Below are 22,068 nucleotides of genomic sequence, written 5' to 3' on the forward strand. Positions count from 1 at the left end.
ATATATTTTTTTGTTTTTTTTTCATGTGTTTGATTTCTCCTTTCGCAGTGAAACACAGGTGTAATTACACATAAGAGCATGAAAGTTTTTTCCCCCACACACACACACACACACACACATATATTGGATAGATAATGTTCAAGAATTATGAAAATTTTCTTGGAAAAAACTTTCATGCTCTTATGTGTAATTACACCTCTGTTTCACTGCTCAAGGAGAAATGTTTTTGGCATCGAACCAGAGAAACATTACATGAAAATGACCACAGCCAAACCCTCAGAACAGAAAGAGAGGAAGCAGATCTTTTTGTTCTTTTTTACCATGGTTTTCTTAAAATACCCACCTATTGCAATATATGCCATATCCAAACAGAAAAATACTCTGTAATAATTTAACTTTTAAATAAACCATTAAAACAGCGGCAGGTTCTAAAATGAACGTCTTTGACAAATCTACCGTACTTGCCGCCGTATACGTCGCACCACCATCTAAGTAGCATCAGTCCAAATATGTCTAATCAAGTGGAAAAAAAAAACATAAATAAGTTGCTTCGCCGTATAAGTCGCATCTATTATGCGTCAACGCTAGGCCTGTCATGATAAATTCTGCTGCGTGATGAATTGTCTTAGAAATTGTGATAAACGATTATATTGTTTGAAATTTAACAATAATTGTCAAATTTTAGAAGAAATGTTTATTTGTTTTGCATGTAGGACCTTTTTTGACCACCTGGTGGTAGTAAGACTGTTTGAACCATAGGATGGATAGTTGAACAGTGTGTCTATTTAAGAAAAATGGGAGGGAGGGTCCTTGATGTGACATGGGCTGACATGGGCTGACATGGTGACATGGCGGACACTCAGTGGTTTGAGTTCTTTAGCAAAGCATTTTTCACACAAAGCTTTTAATTAAAAAAAATCAGTAAACAAGTTCTCAGCTTCTTTTGGCAGAGAAAAGCAACTTTTTACACAAAGGCACAGGTTTCAACCATGAATTTTGGAGCTTTGACAAGACGGAGGTTTTTTCCCCGAGGTCAGCCTGTTAGCTTAGCTCGTAGCTTAGCTTCTTAGCTTAACTGCTTTTAACGATCCAAAAACGTGATTTTGGATCGTTAAAACAGATTTTAAAGCAAAAAGAGAAAGGGAGGGGTCAGTGAGGAGCACCAGAGTTGAGCCTTTTGTCATCCTCCAGTGTCTTCAGTAGAAAAAGAGAGACACGAAGAAACGATAAAGCCGATAAATGAAAATGAGGTTGATAATTTTCATTCATCATGTGACTAATTTATTGTTTATCACGACATTCCTAGGCACTGTGGATGCGTCGCATTTGTTATGCGTCACCGTGGACCACTCGGAAACGCGGGCCGGTGTTGTGCCAAAAATTTATTGACTGCCAAATGGCGGCCGCGGGAGCGTGCATGGGAGGACTTAACAAGAATTTAACAAGATTAATAATTATTTGTTTGCTTGAAATTATAGCAAAGGTGAGTCTCAGTTGAACTTTTCCTTAATAAATGCACTTTGACGGTCAAATCAGCTGCATTTCACCTGGACGGTGCAGCGAAATGCAACTGATTTGACGTTTGATCCAGGAGTTCCGGAGAGAGACAAAGGTGGCTTGGTATGGCAAGGCAAGTGTCTCATTAACAGCCACTTTTGCTCATTAATGAGACACTTAGCTTGCCATATTACTTGAGTGCCCTCTAGCGGCTGAAAATGGTAGTGTTCAATATTTTGTGTCAGAATGAATGAAATTGTCAGACTCAGCCAAAAATTGGTTTATAAATATGGGAAAAAAAAAACATATTAGTCACTTCGGTGTATAAGTTGCAAGGCTTGCAAATTTATGCAAAAAGGTGTGACTTATTCAGCGAAAAATACGATAGTTAAAAACAAGCGGTATTCTGATGTCCCCTGTCACTGAGGGACTTGAGTAGTGAATGTTTGTAGTTCTGGACATGAGTGTCCTGGTTCTTGCTCAATAATCCAGGTAAATAAATCTAACAAAGTTGAGTCAGGTCATCTGGATGTATTCTTCTTGTTGAAATATTTTGTCTTTTATCCAAAAGACTTCTTCAATCTGAGGACCCACAACAAACTCTCTTGCACCACATACAATGTGATGACAATACAGCCACCTTGAACCTGGAACATTATATATAGCACCTGACTGTGTTTGTTGCAGCTCTTCGGACTGAAGAGGTCTTCTGGATAAAAGATGAAACATTTCAATAAAGAAAACCCATCCAGGGGGCATGACTCAACTTTGTTAGAGTCAAGATGAGTGTTTTTCTGGACTGGAATTGAACAGGAAATGCAAGTAAACGAAATGTTTTAGGTGCAAGATATTCAAGTGGATAGGAGTTACACTGTGGTGAACAGAGGTAGTTGGAGTTAGTAGGAGAGATCTTATCTCTCCAGTTTTAGCTACTCTCCATTGGCTCCCTGTCAAATTCAGAAGTGAATTCAAGATCTTACTTCTAACCTACAAAGCTCTCAATAACCTAACTCCATCTTATTACAGATCTTATTGTTTCATATTTTCCTAACAGCACATTGCTCTCAGACTGCAGGTTTACTTGTGGTTCCAGTGTTTCCCCTACCATTACACAAGCGGAGTGCCCCACCCTGTCAACGGAACTGAGCACCTACCAAACCAAACTTTTGTATTTTGGGGTTTAAAAGCCACACCCCAAAATACATTACGGCAAAGACTGGTTAATCCCAAAGATCCAGTCCCCCGGCATAAACAGAGTAATATTGTGTATGTTGTTCAGTGTCAGGGGGGTGATCAGTCTTACATCGAGGAAACAAAACAGCCACTGGCCAAAAGGATGGCCCAGCACAGAAGATCAACATCATCAGGCCAGGACTCTGTGGTCTACACTCATCTCCAGACCAGCGGTCACTCTTTCAGGGATGAAGATGTTCACATCCTGGACAGAGAGGAACGATGGTTTGAGAGAGGAGTAAAGGAGGCCATCCTTGTGAAAAGAAATCGTCCATCATTAAACAGGGGTGGAGGCCTCCGGGTTCAACTGTCCCCCTCTTACAATGCTGTGATTGCTAGTATCACTCAGCCCTCTGTGAACAGTAAACAGCCATCAGTGTGCTAATGATCCATTGTTAGGCTGATGGTCCTTCTTGACCATGTGATCAGCTGGTTTTGGTTGTCAGCAGCAAACTGGTTGATCCACTCTGAGAAGGTGCTATTTAAGAGACTGAGCTGAATACAGCTCCTCAGACTGAGGAAGTCTCTCGGATGAGAGACAAAACGTTTCTACATTTTTTTGCTTCATTTTGTTTTTTGTTTTCTTGTTTTTTGAATGTCCAGAGGACCAGATTGAACTTTTTTGGATTTTTCTACCTGGATTATTGAGCATGTATCAGGAATAAGAACAAACCATGTTATTGTTGATGTTTTGTTCTCATGTCAATTAGGGAGATGATAAGAGCCCTAAACCCCAGAGAACCACAGAGAAGATTCAGGAAGAGCCACAGAGGTACAGAAGTCTGCCATCAACTCTAACCTGAGTGAATCCAGTGACCTGCTGGTGGAATGTGAGGGACAATATGTCAGTGCTGTCAAACTGACAACCCGGTACCTGTGTGTGCAACAAGCATCATCTACAGCCTCAGAGTGAACATTTTCTACTGCTGGAGACACCATCAGCCAGGAGCAGACTTGTTTGTGTCCAGAGAAAACAGACATGTTGATGTTTCTGAAGAAAAACTGTTCAGTGAAAAGGTCCTCAGTGTGTAGCAGTGAGCATTAGACACTGATGTGTCACTGGTTTGAAACTGGTCTTTTGACCTGAAAATTATTTGTTTATTTTAATGTAAGAAAACTGCTTGGAATAGAAATACCAAAGTTTAAAAATAAAACTCACAATTTGTACTGTAATATGTAACGTAATTTTATTCTTGTTAGAATTAATAGTAATAACAAAATTGGTACCGAAGTAAGAACCATCCAGGAACCGACACCGAAGTGAAGGTACCGACACCAGTTCTGATTTTTTTAGAAAGGTACCCAGCCCTAGTCCAGAGGACCAGATTTAACTTTTTTAGATTTTTCTACCTGGATTATTGAGCATGCATCAGGATACATGAGGCTGACACATTGTCCAGTTTTAAAACTGGGCTTAAGACTTTCCTTTTTGATAAATTGTATAGCTAGGGTTGGTTTGTTATGCTGTCTTAAGCTTAGACTTCTGGAGGACAAATTGACCTCATTTCCTTAAATTAATATTTAAAATTGAATAGTCCTAAATAGACCTGACTGAAAAATGTTGGGATTTTATACCTGGATTATTGAGCATGGACTTTGTTGTTTTCAACCAGTTTGACACGACTGTCAACAAGGAAGAGGGCCGGCACTGGAGGAGGGGGCGTACCAAAGAGACCATCTTATCACAAGCAAAACTGGTTTGTTCCACTTTGGAGTAAGCTGTTGAGGGAAGAATCAGTTTTGTTGTGCGTTTCCTTGAATGATGAAGCCTTCTGGATCGAAGGCGAAACGTTTCAGCACAAAAAAAAAGAAACTGTCCAGATGACCTGACTGAAAAATGTTGGATTGTATACCTGGATTATTGAGCATGGACTTTGTTGTTAAAACTGAATAGTTTTCATTTTATACAATTTCTATCTTAACATGTGATTTGAGCTTTGCAGAGAGTGGTGAAGGCTGCACAGAAGTCTGTTGGAGTCAGCCTCCCCACCATCACAGACATCTACACTTCCAAATGCAGGAAGAGAGTCACCTGCATCATGAAGGACCCCATTCACCCAACACACACACTTTTTGACCCGCTCCCCTCAGGAAGGAGGTTAAGGAGCATGAAGTGTAGAACCACTAGACTGAAGAACAGCTTCTACCCTGAGGCTGTTAGACTCATGAATCTCTAACCAGGATAATCATTGTGAAAAAAAAAAAAAAAATCACTGTAATGCCACTTGATTGTTGATATGTGCTGCTGACTATCCATGTTGCTGATTATGTCATGTTGTTCATGTGTTCATTTGTACACATCTGCTCACACAGACTCATGTTCATGCTGCTGTTCAGCGTATTGTTTTTGTACTACTAGTGCTTAGTATATTCTTAGTTTAGCGTATTTCTTAGTTCATATCTTAGATCTTATTATTTTTTCTTTCCAATTTATACTTTTGTTGGATGTAATTGGGACCTTGAGTACACAATTTTGTTCCACCTCATGTACCACATGTGACGGAATGACAAATAAAGAAACTGTGACTTTGATTCTTGACCTGCCATTGTGTATCTGTTCCTCTCAAACCCAGCAAGTTGAAGCAGATGGTCGCTTGTCCTGAGCCTGGTTCTGCTAAAGATTTCTTCCTCATGAGGGAGTTTTTACTTTCCACTGTCGCCTTCATGCTTGCTCAAGATGAGAGTTCTGTGATGGAATTAAACTCAAAGCAGTCTGCTCCTCAGATAAATAATGTTAAATTATTATTTTATATATATGAATGTTTCTGGTCAGTGCCCTAAGATGACTTCTGTTGTGACTTTGTTATTGAGCCCCACTAAGATATCCCATCATGTCAACACTTCAGCCAAAAAGTTGTAACAGCACTTTATGAAAAAGCTAAAACTGATAGTCAACAAGCCTGACCCCAGATTTAAAGCCCTGCCCTGATGATGATGAGTGAGAAATTCAACCACCTCATATGATGACCGTGAAAGAAGAGGCATTGTTATTGTATTATTGTGATCTAATAAAATTTTTAAATTTAAAATTATAATCTTAACTCTTTTTTTTTTTATTTCTGTGTTGTTTGCAGTCTGAGGATGATAACAGCTAAGTCTTCTTCATCCACCAGATCACCTCCAGCTAAGACGTCTGTAATCACTGAACTTGTTTACTTGGCATATTTTCAAAATAAACATTTTGTAAGGTTTTTTTTTTTTTGTCTTTTTTTGTACCGAAAATTAACAGAACCGAGCCCTCCTTGAAACTGAACTGAACCAAAATGCGATTTTAGCGTACTGTTACACCCCTATTGTGACTTGGTGCTATATAAATAAACTAAATGAATTGTTGTTTTTTTCTTGTCAAGGTCATGGTCAAGGTTCTTTATTGTCATTCGCATCACATGTGGTACATGTGGTGGAACAAAATTGTGTACTCAAGGTCCCAGTTACATCCAATAAAAGTATAAATTGTAAAAGAAAAACGGTAATAAGATCTAAGATACGAACTAAGAAATACGCAAAACTAAGAATACACTAAGCACTAATAATACAAAAACAATACGCTGAACAAGGTACAGTGATGGATCCTGGTCCAGCAATTTTATCCACCACCAGGTGTAATGATGGAGCCAGGGGTTGGCCAATGGTGGTCTTGACCACCATAGATTAATCTTTACCCCCTGATCTTTAGAGGAAACTATATTTTTAAGCAATTTGTGGAACAAGGAGTGACAAGGATGGATAAGATTAGGAATGAGATCATCAGAGGTACAGCACAGGTTGAACAACTGGGCGATAAAGTTAGAGAGGCCAGACTGAGATGGTTTGGACATGTCCAGAAGAGGGACAGTGGTTCAGACATGTCCAGAAGAGGGACAGTGTTTTGGACATGTCGAGAGGAGGGACAGTGGTTCAGACATGTCCAGAAGAAGGACAGTGGTTTGGACATGTCCAGAGGAGGGATAGTGGTTTAGACATGTCCAGAGGAGGGACAATGGTTTGGACATGTCCAGAGGAGGGACAGTTAGTATATTGGTAGAAGGATGTTAGAAATGCAGCTGCCAGGAAAAAACAAAGAGGAGATATATGGATGCAGTTAGAGAGGACATGAGGTAGTTGGAGTGAGGACAGAGTGAGATGGAGGAGGATGACTCACTGTGGAGACCCCTGAAGAGGGAAAAGCCAAAAGAAGTAGAAGAAGTTCTCAGATGAAATTAGAATAAAAATGTCATTAAATGAAGATGTTAAATGCAGCTCGTAGATGTCGTTGTTACATCTGCTGTAATGATGCCTGATGGGTTTATTGGACTTTGGTTGTGTTCATTGCAAACACAGAAGACAAGTTAACTCTGTGCATTAACCTTCATATAATTAAATATAAAGAAACACACCGAGTAAAGTCACAACTCATAACTTCAGCACATGTGTTATGTGTAGTAAAAGTGGGTCTATAGATGAAGTTGTATTTTCTATTTCTGTGCGTACTTGATGTGTGAAAATTATGATGTGATGATTCAAGTATTTTTTTTATGAAAATAGTATCAGCAGACATCTTGTTCTCAGTTAATCTCATTAATCCTGTCTATGAATAATTCCTGTCACATCACACTGACAACATACACAGGTATACATGTTTTTTGTGCTGTGGGTGTGTACGTGTGTACACTGTGGGATGTAAGAGGACTTCACAATTCCGTTATTAGGAAGTAGTATTTTATTTAGTAATACAATTAGATACATAACTTTTCTATCATCTTTTGTTTTTCCTTGGTAAGGACAGTTACACTTGTATTTTCCATTCAATTTCAGTTCTGTTTATTTATATTGTGCCAAGTCACAACAGAAGTATTTAACAAGTAAATTGTACTTTAAAGGTTTTATACTGTTTTATCTGTTACAGTTGTTTGATAGAGAACTTTACTAATTGGCTTTTCTATGTATGTGAATGTTCCTGTAAAGTGCTCTGAGACAACTTTGTTGTGATTTGGCACTGTATAAATAAACTGAATTGAACTGAATTGAATAGAACAGTCACTGGTTACTCGTGATAGGGGTGCACCGATTGCAGTTTTCTGGCCTATCACTGATTTCTAAAAAGTCTGACCTGCCGATTCCGATTTTGTCCGATACCGATTTTGTTTTATAAGCGACACTATCAAGTGTTATAAGGTCACAATGTACCTTAAATTTTCTAATATTATTTTATTGAAAAACATACCCTTGAACAATATCCTAGAAACAATGCAAATTTGTTTTAAATGGCCATGAAGTAGTGCTCTGAAGTATAAATGCAGTTCAAACAATTGTTAAAACTAAAAAAATTTTTTTTTTTTTAAATTGGTTTCTCATGCATCAGTATTAGCTGATTTCCGATTTCCCTAATTTAGGGAAATCGAGGACGATAAATCGGTGCACCCCTAATGATTATGAAGGAAACTTCTCAGAATAGCCTGTTTTGTTACTACATGAAGTTACACAGTACAGAGGGTATGTTGTGATAAAAGTATGATGTGATAAAAGTACAATATGTTGAAGACGAGCTCGAGGAGCTCAATATGAACAGAAATAAGAGTTCAGCTTAAAGACCAGCTGTCAGTGAGCTACCTTCCATATACTGATTTAGTTTTTTTATTCATCTTAAGAATTTAGTAAAACGATCTTCAAATGGTTGGAAAATACATCCATCCATGCATCCATCCATCTATCCATGCATGCATCCATCTATCCATGCATGCATCCATCTATCCATCCATTCATCATCTTTACTTGCTTCTTCCTTTTCTGGTCATGGGGGTCACTGTGCGAGAGGCAGGGACACCTGGACAGGTCTCCAGTCAATCACAGGGACTCATAGAAACAAACGAGACAAACAACCAGTCACTCTCTCTCTCACACCTAGAGATAATTTAGAGTTACCAATTTACCAATCAGTCTAACATGCATGTTTCTGGTCTGTGGGAGGAAACCCACGCATGGAGAGAACATGCAAACTCCACCCAGAAAGGCCCCTGGCCTGGACTTGAACCGGCAACATTCTTGCTGAGATGCAACATCTCATCCACCATGCCACCCTGTCAGCTGATTCAAATTCAAAATAATATTCTTGACTGTTTTATTTGGACAACCTGGTTTCTAAAGATAAAATATAAAACTATGTCATTTCATATGTGAATGTAAACAACAAGTCTTGGTACCAGTGCGTGCACAGGACTCATTCTCATCACAGCTCAGGCTGCTGCAGAACCAGCTGGTGTGAAAACCGCAAAAACTCTTTATTGATCAGCAAACCAAATTATTTCTGCAGCAGAGAAATCCTTGGACCTTTTTTCCTGTCCATCTGTCTGTGCTGCATGTTCCCTCCACTCGTCTTTTCCTCCTTAACTGGACACGACAGCTTTGCTTGTTTACATGTTGTTTACATGTTTTTTACATGTTGTTTACATGTTGTTCGAGCACCAAAGCAGTGAGGGGAGTAGGGGCGGAGCAGGTACAGTCCAAGTAGTGGGGAAGGGGACAAGGATGGGGAGGATGGCCTTATGGGCCGACTCTGAGACGTACAATAATTTGAAGTTGAGTTTTTAAAAACCTGTAAGACTTTCTCTGCACTTCTGTAGTCATGAAAAACCTGTATATTTATAGAAACATCCTAAGACTTGACGTGCGTATGACAATGAAATAAGATGCATAGATTCAGCAAAAACAAGGATTTTTTTTTTTAATTGCTTTCGTCAGCAATGCTGCTAGCTCTACAGTGTTCATGCCCAGAAGGTAACAAGTCACCTTTATCATTTTAATTCTGACATGTCACTTCACATCCAACACCAAACAGCTTCTATCTTGCATCCAGAAATGAAAGAAAACGTTCAACCAGGAGGACCACAACGTGGCTGTCCAAGTTCCTCAGAACTTCCAGGAGTCCAGGCGTGAGGTTCTGTGTCCGACTCAAAGATGAGCTAAATAAACCAGTTCCACATTTAACCACTCTGCTGGAAAACTTCTGCTCACACTGAAAGAAAATGTTCATCCTTCGTTGTTTTAAACTAGTTTTGAGGACATTTTCTGTTAACATTTATTTCAGAGGTTAAGAATAAACTTTAAAACATGAGCAGCTGCTTCAGTTCCAGTTTTCAGCCCCGACACCGTTCATTAAGAACATTAGCGCCAATAAACACAACCCGCCAACTCAAAGACATTCACCGTCTCAGACAACGCTCAGCAGAAAAAAGCTCCAAGGTTACTCTGAGAAGCACCTTTAATGCCTTCGACAGAGCTTCAGATACATAAAGCCCTGCACGCCCAAAGTGAGCGACGGCTTTGAAACCAGTTGAGAACATTTATGACATTAATGGGAGAAAATGCTGCCAAATGACTAAAACTAATGTTCTGACAAGCTCTGAGAGCAGAACAAAAGTTTGTCACTAACAAAATGTAGATAGCTTCAAGTCCGCTGCTACTCACCTCATCAGCTCCTCCACCTTATCGTCAATGTCCAGGTCTTCTTCTGCAGCTTCAAACCCGAACGCTCGGGACGCCGCTGCGCTGTTCACAGGATACCGTGGTGGAGACAGCTTCCCGTTGGGTGTAGCAGCTAGACTGTCACGGCCATTCTGAGACAGCGCCACCAGGGACACCGGTGAAGGCAAGATGGCAGAGGGTGGCGGCGGCCCTGGAGGTGGAGAGGTATCGTAGCTGTTGCTGGGGGACGGTGAATGCCCCCCGCCAGTGCTGAACTGCGTCTGCGTGGCTGTGGAGACTTTGGAGGTCGTGGAGGAAGCGGTGGCGGAGTGGTCGACACCGCTGCCCTCGCCGCTGTTGCTACCGTTGCATGACGCGGAAGAGGTGGCGGTTGCAGAGGCAGTGACATTACTGTTGAACGTGGCGGTGGAGTTGTTGGTGCAGCTGTTGACCCCGCCTACGAGGTAGGAGGACGAGGAGGTGCGGCGGCCGAACTTGTCACCGTGCTCCCGGTCCAGCCGGTCCAGCGTGTCGAGAGCATGCAGGATCTCCTGCTTGGTCATGCCGGTGCGCCGCAGCCGCTGCAGCAGATCTATCTGCTCGATGGTGAAGCGCGGCTCCTCGCTGAAGTCAGACATCCTGATGCCAGGCGAAACACACGCACACACAACAGACAACACACACACGCACACACGACAGACAAGCTCAGAGCGAGAAGAGGCAAACAGGAAATGCAGGGGGAGAAGTTTGGAGAAGCAGGATGCAAACCTAAGAAAAGTCAGAAATAAATGGAGGCACAGAGAAAATGATCAAGATGGGACACTGCTACATGAGAATATAAAAAAACAAGGAAGATGAAGGAAGAAGCGAAAGTATAGGAAAAAAGATTGAGCTGTTAGAAAAGAAAGACGAGTGCAAGACGTGTGAAAGAAAAAAGGAAAGAGGGGCAGGACATAAAATAATCTGCTATTTTTGGGCAGCAGCAGGCACCACGCGCAGAGTGCCAGAGTCACCTTGACAGCTGATGCTATCTTCACATTCTGACTGTTCTTTAAGAGCGACTATAATCCCCGCTCTGCACGCCACCCACGCTCCGCAGTTCTCATAAGCAATTTGCTCTGCTCGAAATCAATGCCGCTGGAATCAGACTGCGGCAGATTTTCCATTTTGTGTGTGCAGCCCAACCTATGCTGATATGATAAACGCTTTAAAAGGGGTCACTGGCATCTCTGCTACATCTGCGTTACTCTAAAATGTGTGAAAGACGGGGGGATAGAAGGCCTCTAGGAGTTTGGTGCAGCATTTAAAGTTCTCCTGAAGGAAACTAGATAATAACACTGAGGCGGAGGAGGACTGGTGTTAAAAGAAGGAGGTATCACTGGCAGCCTTTCAGACACATGCACATTAAATTCACTGGAAAACAGTCATTGTGCAGCTCAGAGGCACTGCGGAACATTAACTAGTCCTCCAGGCTGTGGTAAGAAAATATCAAGCAAGCACTTATTACATGTTGGAGAACCCAAACTGCTCGGTGTGTAAATGTACAGGATGTCCTGGAAACAGCCTCTCAAATGATTATTCATTCAGCTTGACTATTAACCAAGTTAACTATTCACTTTGACCCAAGCTGGTTATCGCCTGGCGCCTAAAGGTGAAGTGTCTGGAGTCAGCCGGGTTCAAGATGGCCACTGCAGCCAAGAGACTTTATAAACCCTCCAAAAAGCCGGATCTTGGTTGTGTTGTGGTAGTAGCCAAGGCTGATCCAAAAACATATTATGAGCATTGACAGGTTAAAATGTTGTCATCACAGGCATCTGTGGCTGAGTGGTTAGAGCAGTCGTCCTCCAATGCGAGAGTTGGGTATTTGAATCCAACAGCAGTCACATGCTGAAGTGTCCCTGGGCAAGACACTGAACCCCTCATTGCCTCTAATGTGTGTCCCATCAGTGTATGAATGTGATAAAGCTCTGATTAGTCTCTTTAGAATGATTTGTTCAATTAGCTATGTAGAGATCTAGTAGAGTGCTGTATGAATTGGTAAATGACACAGATTGTAGTGTAAAGCGCTTTGAGTATCTTGAAATAAGATAGAAAGGCGCTATATAAGTACAGTCCATTTACATATTTGAAGCCAAGTGTCTGTTAGCAAAATAATCTACGAACCTCTGAATGGATTTTAATTAATTACATTTACCACTTCAAATGAGAAACTTTTGAATTCAATATGGCCGCCGCAGCTAATCACTCAGCACTAAAAGGCTACGCGGTGCTACACCGGTGCTGCCTTCAGGTGCTGCTGATAAAAGGCTACGCGGTGCTACACCGGTGCTGCCTTCAGGTGCTGCTGAGTGGTAGTAGCTGAGAGTCAGACAGCAGAAGTTGTGGCCTGAGGCGGGCGACATGCACTGCAGCACCGGAGCAGGCGGAACCTTGAGAAGCTGCAGATGTTTCATCCTCAGCAGCTGCTTTAAGAGCAAACTGAAGAAGTGCACGGTGTTTCACCTGAACATGCACGTCATGCGCATCAGCGCACGGTCCGGGTCGTGGAACCGGACCGGGGTCCAGGGTGTCCCTACCCGGCGGGTGATGCCAGCTCTCACGCCCTTTGCCCAAAGCTAACGTTAGCAGATCATGTTGTGTCAGAAGACGCCCAACATTAATAACGAGTCTCTGACTCGGAACCGCTGGGTCCATCCCAGCTGGTGAATTTATCCTGGCAGTCCGCTGGCGTCACACAGTTCGGGTTAGCAACTTAACCCGGGATATGTCGGTCTCAGCGAGGCTCCGGAGAGATTAGCATACCGCTGACACTAGCTGCCGTTAGCCGCCGCGCGCTGGCTAACACCGTTTCATATTAATAACGACACTTTCCGTGTTGTAGGAATGTAACTCACCTCGGCTCAGACCGTCCAGCTCAACATTTAACTTTGAAAGTGAAGCGAAGAGCAGCCGTGTGTCCGCTGCAGCCGGGGCGACGCGACGCGCTTCGATGACAGTCGGTGCCCCTCGCGACCCTTTCCCAAGGATTTCTAATCAGAGGCGAATTATTTGCCTCTCCGCTTTGTCTGTCTGACAACAGCCATATTGACAACTAACAGCTCCGGGGGGCTCGGAGGGAACTGTAGTTTTCCTCCCGCCAAGACCTCAACCGCGCGGCGCTGTTCTCAGACTTTAAAACTACAAGTCCCAGAGAAAAGAGGGGCGGCGGGAGCGCGCAGATCTACAGCTGTCAGAAACACGGCGCAGTTTTTAATGTGACCACAGCAGTCCGAAGTCAGGACTCCGAACTTTACCTGGTGTTTTGGTAAGACTCCATACTTACTGTGTCTGAAGTTTTGTGACAAAACTTCCCAAAGGTGTGTAAGGAGCATTTCCAAGAGCAGGGCCGGAGTGGGACTCTTCTCAGCCCTGAGTTTCATGCCCCAGACCGGCCCACTTCAGATCAAGACCTATTATTATTAAAAATCATGTCATTTATTTCAACACGAGCACATCTCCAACATGGTTCTCTACAAAACATCCATCAAAACATCATAATCTATATTCTGTTCAAATAACTGTTCACATATTCAAACCTTAAAATTAAACAAAAGAATACAAATTAAATAAAAAAAAAAAGGTGCTGCACTTTCTATCGTCTTTTTTCCTCTGCAAGGAAACAGTTCCATCACAACTTATAGATTCCACAAATATGAGAACATCAGTTAAAAGACAACTCCAACACTGTTCTTTACAACAGAACGTCATTTTCTGCTGTGAGTTCTAGAACTGAACCACTCAAGGTGGCTGCATGTTGGAGTAGCTGTGACATTCATTCTGAGCTTTAGAAAACGTTAACTTCTCTGTTTTTCTGAATTTAAAATGCTTTTATGAATGATTATTTCACTGACATCAGAAGAGTTTGTAATGTTAGGGGAGTCTGGGGGTTCTCCCCATAAAATTTTGACCAAAGTAGATGCCATTTCCTGCATTCCGGTGTATTTTAATGAGTTGTTAAACATCTTCGTTTAAACATACATTTGTTTTTTTTTATCATCCTCATCCAACTACTACAAATTTTTCAATAGCAAAGATGGAACCAACTGAATCATCTAGCATCGAGATGCTAGATGATTCAGTTGGTTCCACCATAGTCTTCATTCTATTAATAATAATATTCAGTCAGTGAGTAATCCTACCTGCCCACTCTGGACTTGGCTGGTGGTGGTGCTGTATTGCTTCTGACTCGGAGGGTCTACAAGACAAAGTTTCCCAGTTATGTGGCGTCACATCATACTATTGTACATCATACTACTTGTGCAGTGAACTAAGCCTCCGACCTCAACCTGTCTCTGAAGACCCTCATGGGACAGGAACTGTTATTTCATTGATTTGAATCCAGAATTACAAATTAGCTCATCAAGAGACTTTCTAATTGTATCCTGAATTAATCAATTGAAAAAACACTCTTCTTTTTGATAATCAAAGTGTGTTTAGTTCATACCATTTCTAAATGTTGAAGTGAACCACTCATTTTAAATCAACTGTGAAACAGTATTAATGATTTTTAAACCTCATTAGAAATTAGAAATCAAGTTAAATGTCTATTTACAAAGTAATTATGCATTTTGATCTTCTGTCTGAATGAGGAGTAGTGATGTCGGTCGAAAGTCAGAGACAGACAGAAAACCAGTTGTTAGAACGAAGTGTCTTGTTTTTAAACCTAGCAGACGGTAAATAAGAAGCAACTGGCACCTGCTTCTTCTCACTTCTTCAAAACATTTCTCTGTCTGTACTAATCGTTCCTAAACATTCCTGCATCCTCTCTTGACTTTTAATAACCCTCTGACATCACTAGAACCACCCCCTGTTGGTTGTTTCAACCAATCAGGAAGTAACAAGTGACCGGAAGTGAGAACTCTTTAAAAGTCAACACTTCCTGGAACTATTGAGTCTTCTCGAGTCTTCTCGGGTCTTCAGTCTTCTTCAGTCTTTGACCGGAGTCTTCCTGAGAGTTCCTAAGGAACTTTCAGATTTAATCAATAGCTGATGGATTTGACCGTGAGACGAGGGTCCGTCCATCCCAGCTGGAGTCACAGCGCCTCGCTGTGAACTCACCCGGGCGTAACGCCTACAACTTCGAAGGAAGCTTGTTCTGTTTAACGGAGTAAACCACACGACTTCTGACGATGACCAGCCGCTTTAACCGGAGACGCTGGAAAGGTAGCGTTGAAATGGACCCTGTACCGGAGCTGATTCATCTTCTGCAAAGGTAACGAGTCGTCACGCACCGAGTGTACCGGGGGTTTGAGCTCGTGTTGAAAGAAGCGTGCTAATTCTGGTCAACAAAACATCCATCTTCCTTCATCCATCTAAATCCTCCTCTTTAAACCTCTAAATCTCTCCTCTTGTAAACCTCTTCGCCAGTAAATCAATCTAGATGCCTTCAGAAATGTTCTGTTGTCTTGATAGTAAAGCGTGCCAAGTTTTTATTAATCAGAAACAGATCAACAAATCAATGTGTACATGTTTTGATGTTAAATTTTGATTCTGTTAAATAAATGACCGCATTTATTCTGATGGGTCAAAGAAAAATGGCGTCTCATGTCACTGATTAAACAATCCTCACAGTTATCTCGGTCACATGGCAGAAATTTAACTCGAAAAAGAAAATCCGTTGTAATTAAATAATTAATATTCTTTGTGCTTGAACTAGCTTTAAGAATAATTAATGAGTAGTGAAGCTACAGCTAAGCTGTGAGCCCACATTCAGTACACTTGTAACTGTGACTTTTCTTCCCTCCATTGACTACAGTGACATTATTTACATAAAAGCTCCTACAAGAACCCTGCAGATGTTGGACACTGTCTATCATGTGCACTAAGATTCATAACTGGCTGTAACCCGTACCCACCACTGCACCACTGGTTAACTGGACATCATTAACTTCACGCAGACTCTCCCACTGGTTCATTTTCATCTTTAAATCACTTCTTGGTCTGCTGCCTTCATACATCTCCTATATGTCACTACGTGAGTGCAGCTACAGCGTGCGCTCTCAGGACATTATTACCTGCAGTGTCCCCTCAGTGTGGACTGAACTAGGCAAAAGGGCCTTCTCCTACTCCGCTCCTGTTTCCTGGAATATCTTGCAAAAAGATCTGAAGCTCTCGACCTTGATCTCTCTAAGTGGCTTTAAGAATCTGTTGGACTCCTGGCAAGGACCAATGCAGACATGTTCCTGTTTTTAATATTCTACATTCACCTTGTAATCTAGCTGTTTTTGCTACTTTTTTGCCATCTTTTATAATTATCTATTGTTGTTGCTGTTGTCCATTGTTGTCATCATTCTTTGTTAAAATCAGGTTTCCCTTGTAAATGAGTCCTCGAGGCTCAATGGAATTAACCTGTCTAAATAAAAGTTGAATGAATGAAACTATTATTTAAATGATGTAACAGTATGTTATGTGCCACAACGCCACAATTCAATGACTTGATAATTAATTAACTTGAACGGTGGTTTACAGGCAGTTATAAATCATGTCTTACCCATTTCATCGTCCTCATTTGACGCTACAAACTGCAAGCTTGTTTTAAAGTAAAAGGTGCCAGGTTCTAGTTTTCTCTGCGCTACCCTTGCTCTGTTCACTTTCTATCTTTCAAACATCACTGACCGAGGGCACTGACGTGTAGGGTGCATCTGAAAAAGAAAAAAAAAAGAGAGCTGCTAGTGAAGGCGGAGCCAGCTCTGGGTGGAGGCGGGGCGGCCCTGGATGGAGGCGGAGCGGCCCTAGTGCAGCTGTAGCGGTGATAAACTCATGATGACATGTGAATAAATGATTCAGTCATGGCCAGTGATAAAACAGCCATGACTGAGCACCGGCCCACTGGGAAATGTCCCAATCCTCCCGATTAGCCATTCCAGGCCTGACCAAGAGCAAAAAGAAGCAAAACATTAAAGCAGTGGCTAAGGGTTACCATGGTAACTAACCAGCCGTCCTAAAAAAGACAGGCAGACAAAAAACTCAGACCAGAAAGTAAACCTCAAACAGTCACTGTGGAAAAACTGCAAGTTGTATTGAAGAAGTTCCTGCAGCAAACGTGTTAGAGGATTCTGGTGATTATGTGTGTCAGTTTTTGTGTGGCTGCAGTGTTTTATGTTGGAGATGTAACAAGTTTAAAAGAAAGACGCCTTAATTTCCAGTACTGAAGCCCAAATACAATGGAAATCACTGAGCTTGCTCACTTTGCACTCAACGGGAATTGAGAGAAAACAGTAGATGAAACAAGATAAAATTGTCTATTACTGTACAAACTGTCTGAAATGTGATGATTTTGTGAAAATAAGAAAACTTTCCAAGACTTTTGGATCTGAAGAAGTCTCTGACTGAAGACACTGTTGTTGTCTGACAGTCTGATGAAGAGGATGCTGAGGGTTGAACAGGAGTTCCCAAATTTTTCCATGCCATGGTCCCCCAAACAGCATTAGCTTCTGTCCAAGGCCCCTCTCGCAAACCCTCAAACTATGCTTCAAAATGTAGGGATGGCACCATCTAGTGGGCCTTCCCCCTGTCTGTTCTCCCTTGTGTCTGTATTGATTGTCTGATTATCGTCACCTGTGTCATGTCCTGGTTGTGTGTATTTAAAGTCTGTCTGTCAGTTCTGTCATTGTCGGTTCGTCGTTGGGTATTGCCTGTCCTGCCTGTGTGATCCTGTTCTTGAGTCCATGTAAGTTTTGCTGTGTAGTGGACTAGGCCTACGTCGAAACTAAGTCTAAGGTCAAAACTCTTGACCTTTAGAACCTTGTGGGACAGGAACTGTCATTTCATGTATTTGAATACATAAATACAGGTTCACCCATCCTGAGACTTTCTTTCTTGAAGATTCAAGTGAAAAGAACACTCTCTTTTTATTATCATTACTATTCTACAAATGTTGATAATCAAAGTGTCTTAGTTCAAACCATTTTAGATGTTGCAGTGAACTAATCAATTTTATTAACTGAGTAATGATTTTTATTCTCATGCAGTTAGAACTCATGTTAAAAGCTGTTACAGAGTAATTATGCATTTTTCTGATTTCTGCTTTTGAATGAGCAAGTGTGTGCGTTTACAAGGTTACAGTCAAACGAAAAACAAGTTGTTATGTTAAAACTGTCATGTTTTAGAATCCTCTCAGACGTAAGTAGAGATGTTTTGCACCTGTTTCCTGAAACACGCCAAAACAAAACCCTCTCGGTCTGTGAGAACATTTCTGATCTGTCTCATAACAATTCTCGCTGTCTCTAACCTCTTACGTCACAAAACCCACCCCGTCTGGTCGTTTCTGACCAATGAACAAATCCCAAAAAGTGAACCGGGAAAGAGTCTTTTAAAATGTCAGTACTTCCTGGTCTACACAGAGTTGGAGAGTTGTCAGACTTCTAGAGTTTTTGGAGAGTTCGAGAGTGCTGGAGAGTTTCTGCTGGTTCTGTTCGAGTTCTGTCGGAGACGGGATGATCTTGACATGACAAAAAGCTCTTCCGAGTTCCATGGGATTATAACTTTCACTAGCCACTACTTCTGACGAGCTACAGCCACCATCAGGAGACGCTGGACAGGTAGCGTTAACGGAATTCCATATCTGCTGATGAATCTTCAGAAAGGTAATGGATCAAGTTTCCTACCAAGCGTACCGAAGGAGAGCTGGGCTTCTGATGGAGAGTGTCGGTTCTGGTGAACATTCCTCCCCTCCCATTCAATCTTACTCCCTTTAACTTCTTTCATCTTTAACTTTCTATCAAGTAGAAATTCTCCCAGATATTTAGAAATGTCTGTGTAAAGTGCTTATTCACATCCGTGTGGGTAAAAGATCATAGTTGTACAGTTTATAAATGTCTGTGGTGCAGCAACGGAAAAATCATGGCCGTATGATTTTTCCTGATTGATTGCTTATATTGTTATTTTCATAATTTGCCAAATTAATGTAAATGTTTGATGTTAAATTTGATTCTGTAAATAAATGACCGCATTCATTTTGATGGGTCAAATATAAATGACGTCTCACTTTGCATTTCCTTAAATTCAATGCACGTTTTATTCAGTCCAGAAAAATGAGGAACCCGCGTTAAATGATGAATATATCCCAGCATCTGTTCATCTACATATTGGTTTGAGGTCCTTGGTCGACGTCATTGGTTGAGAAAAGGGCTATGGCCTGTGTTGGTTTTGTGAACCATACTGGCCCAGCTTCTTGACTCGGTACCAGATTGTCTGGGAGTCCTCCCAGGAATGGAACGCCTAGTTCAAAATCATGAAAGTCAGTTGAAATCAACCATCCTAGCATAGTCTTTTTTGGGATCAGCACCTCATCCATGCCCGTGTTACACACAGCAATAGATGTGGTCCTGGAGTCAAGACTCAACTGGTTCGTGGCTTCCACGGACAGTCCCAAATTGAAAAATGCAGGAGAGGGTTGAAAGTATGCCTGTTTATGGCTAATAGCTTGTCCAGCTATGATGTGGATTCGCACCATTAGGTTAATCACCTGTGGTGGTACTGTGGTGGTTTGGTTGCTAGCAACTTGGCAGGCCTCTGGAATGGTCTGCCCAGCCTTAAGGTTTGCTGTGTCTAGCACAGGAGGATCCTTTGTGGCTGGTTTTAGGGACCACAGCACCTTGTTGATGGTGTCCACGTGGACACCCAACCTCACCAAAATGTCAGATCCTATGTAGGATGCATGTGGTAAGTTTTGGATAACGAGAAACGGGTGAACCAGTTCTCGTTGATTCCAGTTCAGTTTTAGGTTAATGACTCCTTCTGCGGTCATTACCTGTGAACTATTGGGAACTAATGGAAAGCGGAAAGCTTTTTTAATTAGTTCTAGACCAACGTGTTTGTGAACCAAGGTTTCGTAGAAAGCTCGGTTAATTGCTGATTTATCTGTCCATAGAGACAGTACAGCATCGTTGGTGTGGGACCCTTGGATCTCTACACCCTTAACTACCAGTGGTAGGTAGTGTTTGGTGGACTCTGACTGCTCCAGCTCACAGAGGAGGCTGTCTTGTTGATTCAGAGGTTGGACCTCTTGGGTTTCTTTGGTTTCACATGGTGTCAGAGGAGTACTCACCGGGCTCGTGTCCTCGGCTGAGGAGTCCTGTGCGCCTTCCGCGGTACCTGCTGTTGGGCAGTCTGTGTCACACTCCGGAGGCGTATCGATTGGCAGTGGGTTGCTCACTGTTGTCCACATTGTTTGATCACCATAATCTATAATCGCGCCGAAGCGATTTATAAAATCCTGGCCAACCAAAAATGGGAATGAGTCAACATGAGTCACGTGTACCGGGTGGTACAGTGTCATATTGCCAATCTGCATGTGAACCATTGCTATAGCTGTCAGGGTTGTTTTCATTTCTGAGAGACCCTGCATTTCTATAGCACATTCAGAGAGAGGTATTATCCTGTTAACACTGGCAGCGGCCGTCCTCAGCTCCTCGAACAGTTTAGCTGACATGATTGTTATGTCTGCCCCACCGTCCAAGAGTGCTTCGTGTGTGAGGACACCTTCGAGTGTTACTGACAGGTACGCCTTTTTGGCGACCCCCTTTCTGATAAAGTTACACAGAAACCTCTTGGGCTTTTTCTGACGCTTTTTCTGACGCTTTTTCACGCGTTCAGCCTTATCTGTGTAATTTTGGTTTGCCTGAACCGTCAGCACAGCAGAAGCTGTTTCTGAGTGTTCAGCCTGTGATGACACGTCATCGTTCGTGTGTGTGTTTACCCCCCCTTCTTCCGATGAGGGGTTGTTTGAGGCAACCACAGCAACGTCTTGGTGTGTTCCACCGACATCTGTTATGTTGTCATTCGCGCCCTCAGATGTAATAGGAATTACATTACTGCAAAGTGCTCCTGGTTGGGTTCCCGTGTCAGTGTGTTTCAAAGTTTCCAACAACTTGCGTAGTTTCTCTGTCTCTTCCGAGCTCAGAGGTGTGGGGCCTTGTTTCTGGAACTTTTGTGATTTTTTCGCCTCGGTTCGTTTCGTCCGAGGTGGGGGACGGTCAGGTACGTCTTGCGGGGCTTCCTTTACGTACTGCCCCTGCCGATATGGTTTCTCATATCGTTGCGTCCTGCGTTCACCCATTTTTCGATAATCACTGGCTTCCTCTGAAAGAGGAGCCTTTTTGTCCCAGCGTGCACCTTCAGGACGCGGTTTGTTAGCTTGAACAGACTGTTTTCTCTCTTTCTTCTTAGGAGGAGGCGGCGAAGCACGTCGTCCTTCTAGTTCAAGAGGGAGGGGTTTAACCCTTACACTAGGAAACACTTCTATGGGCGTCTTAGCATGAGAACATGCTTCAAACACATTCACCGCACACTGCTTAATCTCACTGATGGATTTTTCTCTGAAATTTGCCATCATTTGTACTGATTTTTTAAAATCAGAGTGGAGATTTTTGCTGAAAACAAACTTAAAACCATCATCTTCTTCCATTCCGGTCTCATTTCTGTTACCAAAATAGGCTTGGAAGATTCTTTTGTAATAAACCTTTGGATGTTCAGTTTTACCCTGCATGACCTTGTCTGCAGCTGGAAAACCAGCAGGTCCCGTGCAGGGGTCGTACTCTCTGATCAAAGCTTCACACAGAAGGTTGTAATCCCTCTTCGTTGCATCAGGTAGACGCTCGATGAAGGTGAACACCTCTCTGTCTGAAGTGAGCCGCATCAGACTTATCTTATCGTCTACCGTAGCATTAGGATAAGACCTCAATCTGAACTCCAGATCTTTGAGATACGCTTTTGTTCCTGCCGACCCCATAGGCCCGGGAACAAAGCGTTGTACATATTTTGAGATTTTCTGCAAATCATCCATTGAAGGAGACTGTATCACCGGTCTAACTTGTGTGACTGGTGGTGCAGACTGGTCAAGGCCTGCCCCTACTGCCC

The 22,068-nt window shown here is 42.2% G+C and overlaps 1 protein-coding gene across 1 annotated transcript in view; it reads right to left on the reverse strand.

Annotated features, from left to right (window-relative positions):
- LOC119418024 (homeobox-containing protein 1) overlaps positions 1–10,808 on the reverse strand; it is a 43,789-nt gene extending 32,981 nt beyond the window's left edge. Inside the window, exon 1 of the mRNA XM_037685269.1 lies at positions 10,174–10,808. Within this exon, the coding sequence (XP_037541197.1) occupies positions 10,174–10,808 (635 nt within the window). The remainder of the gene's footprint in view (positions 1–10,173) is intronic.
- Between the last annotated feature and the right edge of the window lie 11,260 nt (positions 10,809–22,068).

Source organism: Nematolebias whitei, chromosome 12 (assembly GCF_014905685.2).
Source record: "Nematolebias whitei isolate Nwh7 chromosome 12, NemWhi1, whole genome shotgun sequence".
NCBI lineage: Eukaryota > Metazoa > Chordata > Actinopteri > Cyprinodontiformes > Rivulidae > Nematolebias > Nematolebias whitei.